The 15575-nt window shown below is 41.1% G+C and overlaps 1 protein-coding gene across 2 annotated transcripts in view; it reads left to right on the top strand.

The window, feature by feature from the left end:
* Heatr1 (HEAT repeat containing 1) overlaps positions 1–15575 on the top strand; it is a 46735-nt gene that overhangs the window by 10393 nt on the left and 20767 nt on the right. For both annotated transcript variants that reach the window (XM_041630631.1, XM_041630632.1), the window contains exons 11-25: positions 631–741; positions 1274–1391; positions 2773–2880; positions 3495–3590; positions 4037–4125; positions 6094–6305; positions 6594–6715; positions 7397–7588; positions 8757–8940; positions 9082–9218; positions 10396–10588; positions 12224–12393; positions 12784–12942; positions 14276–14518; positions 15058–15189. In XM_041630631.1, the coding sequence (XP_041486565.1) occupies positions 631–741; positions 1274–1391; positions 2773–2880; positions 3495–3590; positions 4037–4125; positions 6094–6305; positions 6594–6715; positions 7397–7588; positions 8757–8940; positions 9082–9218; positions 10396–10588; positions 12224–12393; positions 12784–12942; positions 14276–14518; positions 15058–15189 (2266 nt within the window). The remainder of the gene's footprint in view (positions 1–630; positions 742–1273; positions 1392–2772; positions 2881–3494; positions 3591–4036; positions 4126–6093; positions 6306–6593; positions 6716–7396; positions 7589–8756; positions 8941–9081; positions 9219–10395; positions 10589–12223; positions 12394–12783; positions 12943–14275; positions 14519–15057; positions 15190–15575) is intronic.

Here is a 15575-nt window from a genome sequence, read left to right as displayed (position 1 = left end):
CGCTAAATTTGAGTTGTAACTAAGTTTACAGATGTTTAAATTTTTCTATCAATAATTTCAGGCATAGTGCCTGAAATAGCACCTCAAACGGATACTCAGTAAATGTCATTTAGAATCTTCATACTGAGAGTAGGTATGCAGTGGAAATTGTTTCCTCCGTTTCTCCAAAAGACACTTCTGTCTTCTCTATTCATTTTCTATTTGATGTGATGACTAGAATGTCTAGGTGTTGTAGTTGACATAGGTTGGGATCTGGCTGAATGCCACTTCAGTTAGAATAGTAGTTTTAGAAACCAGTCCTCCTGGATCTGTTTTGTCGTTCTGTTAGGTGAGAAAGAGAACTGCCTGCAGGTGTCCTCATTTGTGTGCACAGAGGCTTAATTTACTCTGGAATCAGAATGACCTTTGAAATTTATAGCTCTCTTCTCTTCCTGGCACAGAAAGGGTTACTACACTCTTGACTTCTGTTTGCTGCTGTTTCGTTAGACCTCAGGCAAATTGGAAGCTTTCCAATACCCTAATTTTTTCATCAGCAAAATCAATATAATTTCTTTCCTATGGAGGTGTGATCATTAGAGATATGATTTGTAAAACACTTAGTACATAGCAGGGATTCTGTTTCTTTTATAGCCTTCTTTTTGAAGAATATATTTCATACAGTTCCAAAGAGGAAACGCATGCTAATGAAGTAGCTTTGCTGAACGAGCAGTTTCTTCCTCTCATCAGACTTTTAGAAAGCAAGTAAGTTGGGTGTGTGTGGGTGCTCGTCTTTAATGTTCGTCTGTTCTGCAAAGAACTCGCGTCTTAAGCAATGGATTGTAGATACTTTTCCTACTTTATCCTTTCAGAAAAGGACAGTATATTTAGAATGAGATTTATTGAAAGACAAAAGGACATAGGGGTTGTGGCAGGTCGGTGGACAGTATAACTTTTTTTTAAAAAAAAAAACTATAAACTTTTATTGTCTCATAGTGACAGACCTGATCAATATTAGCCTTTATGTTTTATATGTGTTTTGTACATGTAGGTGAATGTGGCTAATAGCTTTATCGAGAATACTGAATGGGGCTGGAGAGATGGCTCAGTGGTAAGAGCAGTGGCTGCTCTTACAGAGGTCCTGAGTTCAATTCCCAGCAACCACATGGTGGCTGACAACCATCTATAATGAGATCTGGTGCCTTCTTCTGACCTGCAGGCATACACGCAGGCAGAATACTATATGCCTAATAAATCTTTAAAAAAATACTGAATGAATACTGTAATTTCTTCCTAGATACCCCAGAACATTAGATGTTGTATTAGAGGAACACCTGAAAGAAATCACAGGCCTTAAAAAGCAGGAGCTTTTCCATCAGTTTATTTCCCTTTCTACGAGCGGAGGAAAGTATCAGGTATGTTGTCCTTCCCCAGCAGTCAAAACAGGAATTGGTGTGGTTGTTTATTTGAAGAGCATCAACCAATAGTCATTTCCTGCTTTCCTCTGTTGAAAAACATCAGAGAGCTGAGAATTTATAGTTTGTGTACTTACTAGAAACAGAGCTCTGGGGCAGGAATCATAACTAAAGAAAAATGTACTATTCAGGAAAATATTGGGCATTTCATATGTTGTCACCAGTGGTGGCCTCACAGGCTTCCAGCATGCCTTGTTACTGCAGGTGTACACCTACCAGCGCAGGAGCCTGCAGTCACATGATCATGACCCTGAATAAATCTTAAGAAATTTTTTAGTTCAAGCCTAAATGCTAAATTGCAGTGGGTTTTTGATCCTACTGCACGTACTGGCTTTGTGGGAGCCTAGGCAGTTTGAATGCTCACCTTACGAGACCTGGATAGAGGTGGGCAGTCCTTGGGCTTCCCACAGGTCAGGGAACCCTGATTGCTCTTCGAGCAGATGGGGGGGGGGGGACTTGATCGGGGGAGGGGGAGGGAAATGGGAAGAGGTTGTGGGGACGAGGCAGAAATCCTTAATAAATAAATAAATTTAAAAAAAAATAAAGCAAAAGTTATGGCAACAAAAAAAAAAGCCTAAATGCTAAGAAATTTGATAAGTTCTTATGATTACCCTTGAAAATGAGTATTATAAAGATAAACGCACTTTTTCTCTGATATCGGGCTCTTAGTTCCAGTGGTGCATTTCCTTTATTGTTTGTTTGTTTTTCGAGACAAGATTTCTCTGTGTAACAGTCCTTGCTGTTCTGGAACCGGCTCTGTAGATCAGACTGGCTTCAAACTCACTGAGATCCTTCTGCCTCTGCCTCCTGAGCGCTGGGATTAAAGGCGTGCGCCACCAGTGGTGTTAATCCTAGCACTCTGTGAGTTCAAGGCCAGCCTAGTCTACAGGAGCTAGTTCAAAGACAGGCTCCAAAGCTACACAGAGAAAAAACAAAAAACAAATCAGGTAGATAGGTAGATGACCTTTGTAGTCTGATTTCATGCCAGTTCAAGCTTCTCTGTTGTTTTCTGGGTTGTGTCCTGTCTTCACCGAGGTACCAACTTAGTACTATCACTTGGAATTAGACTTACGTTGTAATGCTATTTCACTAAACTTAACCCACACCCATCCACACAAGTATATGGAACACATGTGCAATATGAATGTTTTCATGTATTGTCACTCAGCCATGTCCTCTAGACTAATTTACTTTTCTCTCTCTACATTTAGATGGTTATTGCACAGCATATCGGGAAGCGTAGGGTGTTTTCTGTTTTCATTTTTAGTTATGTGTTACTCAGGTTAAGTGAAATAATTGAATTATTATGTTGGACTTGCAGTTTTTAGAGGACTCTGACACATCTTTGATGCTCAGTTTGAATCATCCACTGGCTCCTGTGAGACTTCTGGCCATTAACCACCTGAAGAATATCATGAAAACATCAAAGGTTTGTGTCAGATCCCCCTCCAAGTCTAATTCTAGAGTAAGAAATTGGAGTTTCTGTCAAGAATTTATATTGTGTAATTACAGATAAGTCAAAAAAATTTTTATTTATTTATTTTTTGTTCTTTCAAAATAACTACCCTGTTTTGGGGGTTGTTTGTTTATGTTTTTGTTTTATAATTTAAGGGTTATAGTTGATTTTTAAGATGAAATCTATTTATTTATTTAGTGCCTGTGCTTATATATGCAAGTGTTTGCACAGAGGTCAGAGAACAATATGTGGATCAGAGGACCACCATGTGAGATTGAACTCAAATTGTCATGTCAAGGGCCTTCACCCGCAGTCATCTCACTGCCCTGTCATCTCTCTCTGGGCTCTCTATTTTAGCAAGGCCAACTCGTAATTAAAAGATGGCCTTTAGAATGTATATGCTATGTTCAGTGAGACTGGAAGAGGATTGTAGCAGCTACCCATCTCAGAAGGCCTGTTGGACATGACCTGGTTCTCATTCGTGTGCTCTCAGAGTAGGGCCTGGTCTCCATGCCTGTGTTCTGAGGTTCCAGTGGGAAAATTTGTGAGCTTTGTTGTAATCGTTAATTTGCTTTTCTCTTGCTCAGGAGGGCATTGATGAGACTTTCATTAAAGAAGCTATTCTAACCCGGTTAGGCGATGATAATGTAGATGTCGTTTTGTCAGCACTGAGTGCTTTTGAGGTAAGTAAACGTGTTCTGTGGATGTGCAGGTTTTGTTTGTAGGTACTTGGTTTTTCTCACGTGGTGCTTGGCTCTATGCAGGAATGTGTCTGGAAATTAGTGCATTAAACATAGTCTGATGAGTCTCAAAGGAGACTGCACAGTTTGCTGGATAAGGAAATACTACAGAAAGGAAACGTGCTTATGGTTTGAGAGCTTTGTGTCGGCAGCCAGTGTCCCAAGACCAGGGCAAATTGGGTCATGAATGCCACTTTTGAGAAATTGTCCTAAGTGAAAAGAAAAGTGCAACAAAAGAAAAGTTCTCATAGAATAGACATTCTACTGAGATTCTTCGGAGAGATTCTTTACAATTAATTGAAAATTTTAATTTTTTAAATTTCATTTTAAGAACACTGTAGATATTTGGTAGTAAATATTTATTTAATCGTGTTTTCTTCCCTATCTAGATTTTCCAGCAACACTTGAGTGTAGAGGAGACCATTTCGCATCTTCTGAATCTCTTCCAAAGAGCAGAACTTCTCAAGAATAAGGGGTGGTATGTTTGTTTCTGCTGAGCGCATGCTCTGTGCGTCAGTGACCTCAGGTTCACACTGCTCTCTTCCTTTTCCTGAGGACTTTAATAACTTAGCAACGGTTGACTTTTGCTCAGGACTGTAGAACAGAGCTTTAAAAAGTTTGTTACTTGTATGTGTGCCTGTGTTTGTACAATGTGTGTATGTGCCACTGCTTACCCTTGGAGGTCAGAGGACAATTGTGTGGAGTCATTGTGTTTTCACCTTCCCATGGGGCTGGGAACTGAACTCGGGTGTCAAGGCCTGTGTAGCAACTGCTTTGACCTGTGAGATCTCACCAGCCCTGGTAAAACAGATCTCAATGGATTGCTCTCTTGAACTGTAAGACATCTGTTTGATTTCCTGGTATTTGAATGCTGTTTTTTATGCTTGAACTTCTAAAAAATAAAATGCAAAAGTATATAAGATATAATATTAGAGCTGGGTGTGGTGGCATATGCCTTTAATCCTAGTACTTAGGACGCACAAGTAGGTGAATCTGAGTTCAAAGCCATCCTGGTGTAGAGTGAGTTCCAAGACAGCCAGAGCTACATAGTGAGATCCTGTCTCAAAAATAAAATAAAATAAAATAAAATAAAAAATAAAAAAAATTTAAAAAAGATGTTAAAATTGAGTCATAGGGTGGGAAGAGTTTCCAATTCTCTTATTTGTAATTAAAGTCAATAAAAAGTAAACCAGCTCAAAAGCTCGTAACACTTAAGTATATGATGAGCTTTTAGTTTAGGTTTTTGTTTTTGGCAAGGAAAAGTGACAGATCTGGAGAACGTGAGAGTATGTTTCATGTAGTTTCTGTCTGCTCTATAGGTCAGTTGCTGATACAGTGACAGAGGAGCACGTATATGTGAGAATGTGTGTGTGTGTGTGTGTGTGAGAGAGAGAGAGAGAGAGAGAGAGAGAGAGAGAGAGAGAGAGGGGGGGGGAGGAGAGAGAATTTCATGCATGGTGTAATATAATTTAACCATACTACTAGATTCACCCTTGATGTCACATCTTCCCAATTTTGTGGTTCTGCTCTTTCCTTTATAACCCTTGGAATCCAGTTTGTGCTGCCTGTACATGCATTGGCATGGGGCCATCCAGTGGAGAGTGGTTGGTCTAGCAGGGGCCACAATCCTTAATGAAAGCTGGCTCTCCCTTTCCCAGAAAGGATATACTTTTCATTTAATTTATGTGATATGATGTGTAGGGGTATTTTGCCTCCATGTATTTTTTTTCTTTTCCTTTTTTTAAAATTTATTTCACTTTATTTTATATGCTTTGTTGTGAGGGTTTCAGATCCCCTGGAACTGGAGTTACAGACAGTTATGAGCTGCCATGTGGGTGCTGGGAGTTGAGAGCAGCCAGTGCTCTTAACTATTGAGCCCATCTCTCCAGCCCCATCCTCCATGTATTTCTGTGTACCTTATAAATGCTTAGTGCATATGGGGGCCAGAAAAGGGTGTCAGAGTCCCAGAAGTGGTGTTACCACTGGTTGTTAAATTGCCATGTGGGTGCTGGGAGCATAAGCCAGGTCCTCTGGAAGAGCAGCCAGTGTTCCTAACTGCTGAGCCATCTCTCCAGCTTAGAATATGCATTTTTTTTTAATGCAGGATGAATGTGAATCTTCACTGTCTAGTGGAGCTGGGGTATCTGATGTAATATATTTTGTAATCTTCACTGTCTAGTGGAGCTGGGATATCTGATGAAATATATTTTGTTACAGTTGGAGGTGTTTGTTTTTTGTTAAGATATCTGACAGGACAAGATTATCGCCTAGATAACTCCTTTATTGGCATGGGCTTGAGGTTGTGTCTTAGTTGTCTCTGAGCAGTATTTTTCATTAGGAGACCAAGCAAGCTATTACCAATTGAGCCAGAACAGTGTAGTAATGAATTCTGTTGGCTTGAAGTCTCTAACATGTCTCTGAACCAAATGTATCTCATGTCTTCCAGGTACAGGGTGCTAGAGCTTGCAGCAAACATCCTAATTAAAGAAGAGGTGCTGAGTGCAAGCCATCAGTTGTCAAATCAGGTGGTTGTCCAGTTGCTGCCTTTCATGGTCATTACTAGTGATGACATCGAGTCTCCTGATGTAAAGATTGCTATACATCTGTCAAAGTCAGGAATTTGCTCTCTGCATCCTCTACTAAGAGGCTGGAAAGAAGGTAAGAAACAAGTGTTAGATAAAACAGCTGTCTGTTTTATAAAGAAGATGAAACTGTTAAAATTTGGTTCTCTCTGCTGTTTGCAGTTGTATTTGTTATATGTCAGCATAATAGTCTTTATTTTGACTAAGTGGCTCATAGACAAATTCAGACTTGTATTAAAAAGAAGCATAAAAAGCAAGTCTTTGAAGAGAACTAGTAAAAATTTTATCTAAATGTGTAACTTTACCTAATTCTTTATATGAATGCCACTGATAAAGGGCTGTCTGTATTCAATTTTTTTTACAGCTCTTGAAAATGTTATTAGAAGCAGAAAGTCAATAGATATAATTGGCGTAGGAAATCAGAAGATGGTCCAGTTGCTGGCTGGCAATTTAAGCTCAGGAGACCGCTCTTCGATGCTGAGGCTGGTAGGTGTGCTGTCCACCTGCTCTGCACTTTGCTCTCATGCTCAGTAGGCGTGCTGTCTTTTGTTGTTGTTCCAGTCTTAAACAAATACAAAGGTCGTTTGGGGTATTCCTGTGGGGACTGTGACTGAGAGTTACAGCTCAAGCTGACCTGGAACTCGCTGTTGTAGCCCAGGCTGACCTTGAGTTCCTGATCTTCCTGCCTCAGCCTCCCAAGTGCTAGGATTATAAACTTGTTACGACCACTAACTTAACATATTCTACCAATTGTTAAGTCCTCTCTCTCTCTTTCTGTATATATATAATTTTTTTTGGACTAGTTAAAATACTTTGTTATTTTTAACCTTTTTTCTCTAATTTATATTTGACATATTAAAGTCTTTTCATTGTTAGCATATCCAAATGAAATGAAAAGAAAATACTTTTATAAACCTTTTAATGGTGTTAGGTGTCTGATTTATTGATTTTTGTTGCTGCTTGTATTTTTAAGTATGTGTTTTAAATGCATTTGATTTGTCAAGTGTGTTTATGTACATTAATTTCTAAGTGTTTGTTCAGTGGTTACTGCTTTTTAAAAGGCTGTTTGTCATCTCACATGAGACATAGATCAGCCTAAGATAGCTAGAAAAGTTTGTTCTGGAAAGATCATGACTAACCAGTAACGGAGAATGCTTCTTTCCCAAGGTGGAAGATTTAATAAGTGCTGGGGAAGAGGAGTCCTGCAGCCTGAAGCAGAAAGTGACATTTCATGTGATCATGTCTGTGCTTATTTCTTGCTGCTCATCCTTCAGAGAAACCTGCTTTCCGTTTGCTATTCGGGTGTTCAGTTTACTGCGGAAAAAAATAAAGAAGCTCAAAAGCATCATGGCTACTGTGGTAAGGAGTGCAGTGTCTGTAGACAGCCGGGTACGGAGTGCAGCACAGCGTGGGTGCTGGGGATCTAGCTGGGGAGTGGGAAGCAGTGGTGGCAGTGGGTTTCAGGCAAGGTACTCTCGTGCTTTTGCAGCAGATTTATTCAGATCACGAGATTTCCAGGTTGGAAGGTTTTATGTCATGACTGACTCCTCTTTACTCTTTTTGTCAGGCCACTATCCAGGTTTCACTCATAACTACTCTGGTGATGACAAACTCACTTCCAGAGTTAGGGCTTGAAGAAAACCTGTTATAGTACTTATTGAAAGAATATTCTTTATATTGAAAACAGTTGAGTGTCCTGGTAGGTCTGGCCATGTCTGGCCTGCCGTTGTCTCTGACAGTGTTATTAAAGATCCTGTTTCCATTTGTACCTAGTGTCCCATTTTGAGGTAACAAGATTGTTTTTTGGGTTTTTTTTTTTTTTTTTTTGGTTTTTTTTTGGTTTTTTGAGACAGGGTTTCTCTGTGGCTTTGGAGCCTGTCCTGGAACTAGCTCTTGTGGACCAGGCAGGTCTCGAACTCACAGAGCTCCGCCTGCCTCTGCCTCCCAAGTGCTGGGATTAAAGGCATGCGCCACCACCACCCGGCAACAAGATTGTTTTAATATCTGCTGTTTGCAGCAGTATTTTTCTTTTATTTATCTTCTAAACTCCAGAGGGCTGCTGCCCATTACAGGATTTGCTGAGTTACACTTGTTACACTTTTTTCATATTTATGTATACTCCCAGAATTTTTATAAATTCTAATTTTAGTCATTGTTAGCTAAAATTATGTGAACATGCTTCTCCATACTTTAAAAAGTGGCCCAGGTGAGCCCTTCTTAGTGTCTGTCTCTTGTGAGGTGCAGCAGCTGGAGCTGTATTTGTCCACAGTGTTAGCAGGATAGAACAGTTATGTTTTACTCCGTGTAGGTGGTAGGTTGTTTCACATTGCTCTGTCAATGCCCTTTCTGAGGACTAGAAGCGTCTTTCCAGCGGCAGCTGTTTACCCATCCATACACGCACGCAGTCGTGTATGCAGTTGTCAATCCATCCCTCCTGGCGCGTGCACGTCTGCTGCCGTCTGCTCGTAGAGCACATGTTTGAACTCCTTTCAGGATGTGCTAGTTTCTGTGTCCGTTAATGTTGCAGGAAATCCCCTCCGAGTGGCACCTGGAACTGATGCTGAACAAAGGATTGCCAGAAGAGCTGTGGGCGCTCTATGTCCAACAGCTCCACAGTGCTCAGAAGGTTACTATGGAGGACGCCATTTTACTGATATTTTCCCTGAAGTGTTTTATTTTTACCTTGAAGGCTCCCAAATCTTTTCCTACAGGTAAGACACGATCATAAATTTTTAAATGTGATGCAACACTGAGTTCTTAACTCCATAGTTCACCTCACTTGAACGCGAAGCTCCCCGAGCATGCTCATGTAGGTTTCCCCATTGCTTCTCTTTGTCACCATGTCCCTGCAGATGCTACGTGGTGGAATCCCGAGCAGCTAGATGACGACAGCAGATGCTACCTACACTTGCTCATTGGTGTCTTTGAACTGCTGCTTGAGTTTTCTGATGCCATGCATTTCAGGGTTCTGATGAGCCTTATCATGAAGGTACTGGGCTTCTCACAGGCATTCTGCTGCGGGTGGTGAAGGTTATTTTATTACCACAGTTCCAATACTAATGGGAGTATATTTTGCAGCAGTGAGGAGTGTGCTGACAAACATCCCCTCCAGAGCAGTATAGTAAAGACAGCCAGGCAGCACAGTGAGCTGAGAGTAGCCTGCAGCGTTCCTATGGATGGGCTAGTGTGTTTAAGAATCAAAGCGGCCCAGTCTGTTCACGTTGTAAATGTCATTTGTAGATGAGAAAACTGTCCTAGTGTTGAAAGACGATATTCAGGAGACACAGTCACTCGTGAAACTTATCCTAGGCGGTATTACCTCCATGCTGCAAGCAGTGTGCTCTTGTCCTTGTCTGACTCCCTCTCTTCATGGTATTTAGCATTGTCAGCATTGCTCACTCCTTCAAAATTCTTTCTTAAAGTTTTCAGGTCCCGTTCTTGTCTAGGTTTTTAGTTAGTGTCCCTATCTTTTCTGTTCCGTGTTTTCAACTGTAAGGGTTATAGTAGAGTTCTTGACTATCATTCTTCAAGGACACCTTCTAAGTCCTTAAAATTCCAAATATTGAAGAAGTGATTCAAGGTACATGGCATTAAATCACTCATGTCCTATTGTACATTAATGAAAAGATCCGGGGGTAATGCTGGGCGGTGGTGGCGCACGCCTTTAATCCCAGTACTTGGGAGGCAGAGGCAGGCGGATCTCTGTGAGTTCGAGACCAGCCTGTTCTACAAGTGAAGGCGTAAGTCACAAACAATCCCACATCAGTTTGGAATTATGATTAATAGGGTGGTATTTATTTAAAGGGGAAAAAACTTACAGATCACCATCCCAGACAACAGCCCTCTGTGCAATCAGGAAGGAGTCTAGTCACCGGAAACGGAGCAGGAAGCAAAAAAAAAAAAAAAAAAAAAGGGAGAGCGAGGAGGGAAGTGGCTGCTTTTTTAAAGAGAGAGACCATGCCCCAATGGGCTGGTATCTCTGCGGCTATTGGCTGGAGAAGCGAAAGGACCTCCTGCAACATACATGAGCTAGTTCCAGGACAGGCTCCAAAACCACAGAGAAACCCTGTCTCAAAAAACAAAAACAAAACAAAACAAAAAAAAATCCGGGGGTAGTTTGTCTGAGTGAGAACTAGACTTCACTTTGTTTGCTTTTTTTTTATTAGGTACACCTACAAGATGTTCTTCAGGTGTTCAAGTTCTTTTGTGTTTTGTGGACCTATGGTTCTAGCCTCTCAAATCCACTTAACTGCACTGTGAAGTCAGAGCTGCAGACTCAGGCTCTTTACATAGGCTCTGTGATGCTTTCTTCTCAGAATACACAGTATAAGCAAAAGCTGGCATCTACTGCATCTCCAGGTATGACAAGTCACATTTAACCATTAAATTAGTACGTTATAGACGTACAGTAGATGAGGAAGTATAGTTTATAGTCTTGTATTTGATTGCATAGAGGTAACCTAATTTTTTAATATAATTGACCCTGTGTGGGGGAGACAGTGCTGAGTGCAAAGGCACTTGAGTTTAATCCTGGCCACGTTGTAGAAGGAGAGATCTGACCTCCGCCCTCAGCACAGTTGTGACCACACCACATATAGATACAGAAAATAGCTTTATTTTTATTTATTCATAAAAAATATAATTTAAGGCCGGGCGGTGGTGGCGCACGCCTTTAATCCCAGCACTCGGGAGGCAGAGGCAGGTGGATCTCTGTGAGTTCGAGACCAGCCTGGTCTACAAGAGCTAGTTCCAGGACAGGCTCCAAAACCACAGAGAAACCCTGTCTCGAAAAACCAAAAAAAAAAAAATATATATATATATATATAATTTCAAAATGTAATAAGAAGTTAAAAACAGAAATGGGTGTGGTGGCACATGCCTTTAATCCTAGCACTGAGGGGGCAGAGGCAGATGGAGTAGATAGATCTCTGAATTCAAGGCCAGTGTGGTCTATACACTGGTCTCTACACAGAGAAGGCATATGTACTTTGTCTAGAAATCAGTATTTAAAGTTTCCTGTTTGGCATTGGATATTTTCCTTCCTTTGTGTCAGAGGCAATGGGCAGCCCTCCTTAACGTATACCTCTCTCTACAAACAGCAGGACTGAAGAGCGTCACTCTCCACCTAAAATGAAGGTGTAACATAAAATTTAACTGGTATTGGAAGAAGACAGATGCATATGATCTCTAAATACAGAGCTTGATACTTTTTGAATTGAGTTTTCAGGGTGGGCAGTACCTTTGTGAGCCAAAGATAAAAGTAGAAAAGCTTTTATAGACAAATCTGGGATATATGGGTTATATTTCAACCTTATCTCAGAAAAGGAAACAGTAACAATAAAAACCCAGCCAACCAAACAATCACCCTAGAAGGAAAAAAAAAATAGAGATTGTAAGATTTCTGCACTAAAAATGAAGTCAAGTATCAGGGAGCCAGCTTTGATTGGCTAATGACTGTAATCCCAGCACTTATGAAGTGGAGGAAGAGGGATCTGAAGTTTCAGGCTAGCCTGGACTGTATGAAAGCAACAACCTGCACCAATCAGCAGTAATTTAAATATTTTCAAAGCACCCATAGTAAAAGTCAATGGTAACTTCCTGCTGCTCCTAAAGCAGGAGTGGATTTGGAGGCTGTTGCAGCGTTGTTCTGAAATCCTGACCTTCACTAGCACTTGACAGCTTAAGAGTAAAAACACACTTTAGATACACGTGTGCCTATCGGAACATAACCTTAAGGTGAGAGGACAGTTGACAAATTGCATGTTTTGAGAAAACATGGCCATTTTTCTGAAATAATTAGGCAGTGAACAGTCTTCAGAGGAGAGATGTCTGAGAGGGAACCTTGTATGTGTGTGATGGCCAGGATGGGGTAGTGCCAGGGATGTTAACCAGGTGTCTTACAGGCCAGATGTGTGCTATGCAAGGGAGCTGTGCTCCAGAAGGAAACCTGTCACCCTGAACCTTTGACACTAGCTTCTTTCCCATTTCATTTAGTGGTGCTGTCTCTGCTCCTCAGTCTGGGAAACCCTGTAAAAGAAGTGCGCAGAGCTGCTGTTCAGTGTCTCCAGGCCCTCAGTGGAGTAGCCTCGAAGTTTCAGCTGGTGATAGAGCACCTGGTTCCTAAGGCAGAGGAGATCACTTCAGATGCTACCTATGTGGTCCAGGTAGACTACTGTCAAAGACGGTTGAGATGGAGAGCCCATGGAACAGGAGCAGTTTGCTCCCTTCCTGTACCTTGTAGGGATTTGGGTGGATTTATCCACTAATTTAAAGATTTGTGTCAGCAACTTCAGTCTTTTTGCTATTTTTTAAAAGGTCACATGTTGTGTTTCAATTGTGTTGTCCTTTTCTTGCATGAAAGACTAATGTTCAGTCTTCACAGTGTTCACAGCTGTTGGATACTGAAACCCTTTCCAGTTGGTACTTTATTTGAAGAGAGATTAAAAGATGTAAGCAGTGTCCTGTCATTAGAAAAGACTTCCATAGTTAAGACATTTAGTCCTTAAAGTTCCTTTCCCCTTTTGAAGACAGTTTTCTGTCTTTCTGGTACCTAGGATTTGGCTACGTTATTTGATGAACTACAGAGAGAGGAGAAACAGAAATCACATCAGAAGTTGTCTGAGACCCTGAGAAGCCTTCTTCACGGCATTTATGACTGCCCGTCGTACATCGCAAAAGACTTGATGAAAGTATTTCAAGATGTGAACAGTGAGGTATGAGTGATTTGCACAGAGTGCAGTGGATTATATATCCATGACTTTCCTGAGAAGTAGCTGCCAGGATGAGGAAGCAACTGTGTGCTCTCGGGTGAGAAGTTCTTCACCACATGGGCGGAAGAATTATGGAGGGAAGAAGGATTCAGGATTCAAAAAGCACACACGAGTGCTCATTCATTTTTAAATTCAGTATGTAATCTCAGCAACTTAATCTCAGAATAGGTTTTAACTTGTGTTCATTTTTTAAGGAGAAATCCTCTACAAAGGAATATGTTTAGAGTCTCTAAAACTGGATTTTTTTTCTTTCTCTCATTTACAAAATACACGGGTTCACGTAATTTTTGGAGGGAAAAGCACAGCCTTCGCTATGTGCTCAGGGAAGCCTGTGATGTGAAGGAAATGTCTGCTCTGACCAACAGGGCTTTAACTTCCTTCTTTCCACACCTTGAATGCCCATGCTTCCATTGCTCTTGACCGACTGCAAATCCAGAGAATTAAAGAGGGTAAAATAGAATAAAAATTATTTGATTTTTTTTTTTCTTTTTCCCAGTTATCAGCCCTGAGTTGTCCCTGGTGTTAACAGGCTGACAAATTTCTTCTGTAAAGCAGTAGACAGTGAATATGATCCAACTCCTGTCTATGAGGTTCAAATCTTCTAGTTCAGCCAGGCTCAGAATCGAAGTGTTGGGAGAAAAGTTATGTCCATAGCAAATAAGCAGGCTTTTTTCTTGTCCTTATTTCAAAAACAAACAAACAAACAAACAAAAATACAGCAGTATTTATTATGATTAACCTAGAGGTGTCTAAAAGTTTTTTAGAAAACTGAGACTAAATTATATAAGCAATTATGCCGTGTTATACGAGGGGCTTGTGTATCCAGGGTTTTGTCTGAGGAGTGGCTTATGGGCAGTGCTATGCAGATATCAAGAAACAACTCCCGGGCTCTGGACCATCTTTCTTTGCAGTTGCTCAGATCTGCCTCTGTGAGGAGAGCAGACACAGGGTATGTAATCAGATGATTGTGGCTGTTGTCAATGAACAAGTTTAAAAGTCAGGACATCACTGGATTTGTCAGAAGAGCCATGACTTTCTGGTTTAACTATTGCCTTTACATGCCTCATTTGAATCAATACTAATCATACCAAATTGAGGGAACTGCAGTACTTTAGCAAATGCTAACTATTGCTGTGCTCATATTTTAGTTTATAGTTTCTGTTCTTAGAATGTGTTCACTCCTGTAAAGAATGTAAAGAGCTGTAGCTGAGCTGTGAGAGCACACCTGAGCAGAACAAGAGCCTCGGTTACTACTTCTAACCTTCTCTGTCTTTAGACGGTGCTGGCCCAGCTGCTGCCTATGGTGGAGCGACTCCTAGAGAAGGTGGAGAAGGAGCCCACAGCTGTCCTGAAAGATGAGGCCATTGTTTTGCATCTCACTCTGGGAAAATACAATGAGTGTTCAGCTCCACTTTTATATAGAGACCCAAAGAGTCTAGACCTGTTTATAAAGGCTGTGCACACAACGAAGGAGCTTCACCCAGGAATGCCAACCGTTCAGATTACTGCTCTTGAAAAGGTCAGTGGCTTCCTTCAGAAACTCAACTCGATCATGCATGTACTGAGTTGTAAATTTTTAATGGTTTGAACACACTTTTAAAAGCACGAGATACAGTTTACCTACTGTACAAAAGTTACATGCAGAACATTAAAAATACTTGCTTTTAAAAGCTGGTGAGAGGGCTCTGCAGGTAAAGGAGCTTGCCATGCAAACCCAACAACCTGAGTTTAAAAGTGAAACTGAGCCGGGCGGTGGTGGCGCACGCCTTTAATCCCAGCAGAGGCAGAGGCAGGCGGATCTCTGTGAGTTTGAGACCTGCCTGGTCTACAAGAGCTAGTTCCGGGACAGGCTCCAAAGCTACAGAGAAACCCTGTCTCGAAAAACCAAAAAAAAATAAAAAAATAAAAGTGAGACTGAAGTGAAGGTGAAAGCGAACTGAGTCCCAGAAGTTCTTCTCAGACTGGTGCACATGCGTGGATTACACACACCATGAGGAGAAATCTTTAGCTGAGGCTGTTTACTGACTCGTGGGTTTGTTTGCTTTTTCCTGCTCCTAGATTACAAAGCCCTTCTTTGCAGCTCTGTTAGACGGGAAGGTGCAGCAGAAGCTTCTGTGTGTGCTGTTTGACTTACTGGTGAACTGTAAAAACTCCCATTGTGTTCAGACGGTTGGCAGTGTTTTCAAAGGGGTAAGTCGCAAACTGTGATTTGTAAACGTTTAGTCTTTTCCAATTAACAAAACATATAACTACCCTGCATTTTACAGTGTTCCTTTGGAGTCAGATTTCACCATTAACAATACTCATAGGAAAGTATGTGCTCAAGAGGTACAAACCCCACATCTTACGTCTTTGCTATTTATTTTTGTTTTTGAATTCTTTAAATTTTTCATACAGTGCATCTTAATCATAGCCACACCATACTTCTTTTGCCTCCCCCTGTGCCCCTAGCAATATATCTTTTTTCCAACTTCAAGCCCTTTTTAAAAAAGAAACAGTCCACTGATTCTGATCAGTTCTGTCACCATGTAAATGGGTGTGGGGCACAGGCAGCCTGCCAGTGGCACCCCCTCTCA

The sequence above is a fragment of the Microtus oregoni genome, unplaced genomic scaffold, assembly GCF_018167655.1.
Source record: "Microtus oregoni isolate MIOR12 unplaced genomic scaffold, Mior012 000035F_ref0000213, whole genome shotgun sequence".
NCBI lineage: Eukaryota > Metazoa > Chordata > Mammalia > Rodentia > Cricetidae > Microtus > Microtus oregoni.
The sequence above is the reverse complement of the archived record's forward strand: the minus strand, read 5'-3'. Positions and strand labels throughout refer to the sequence as shown.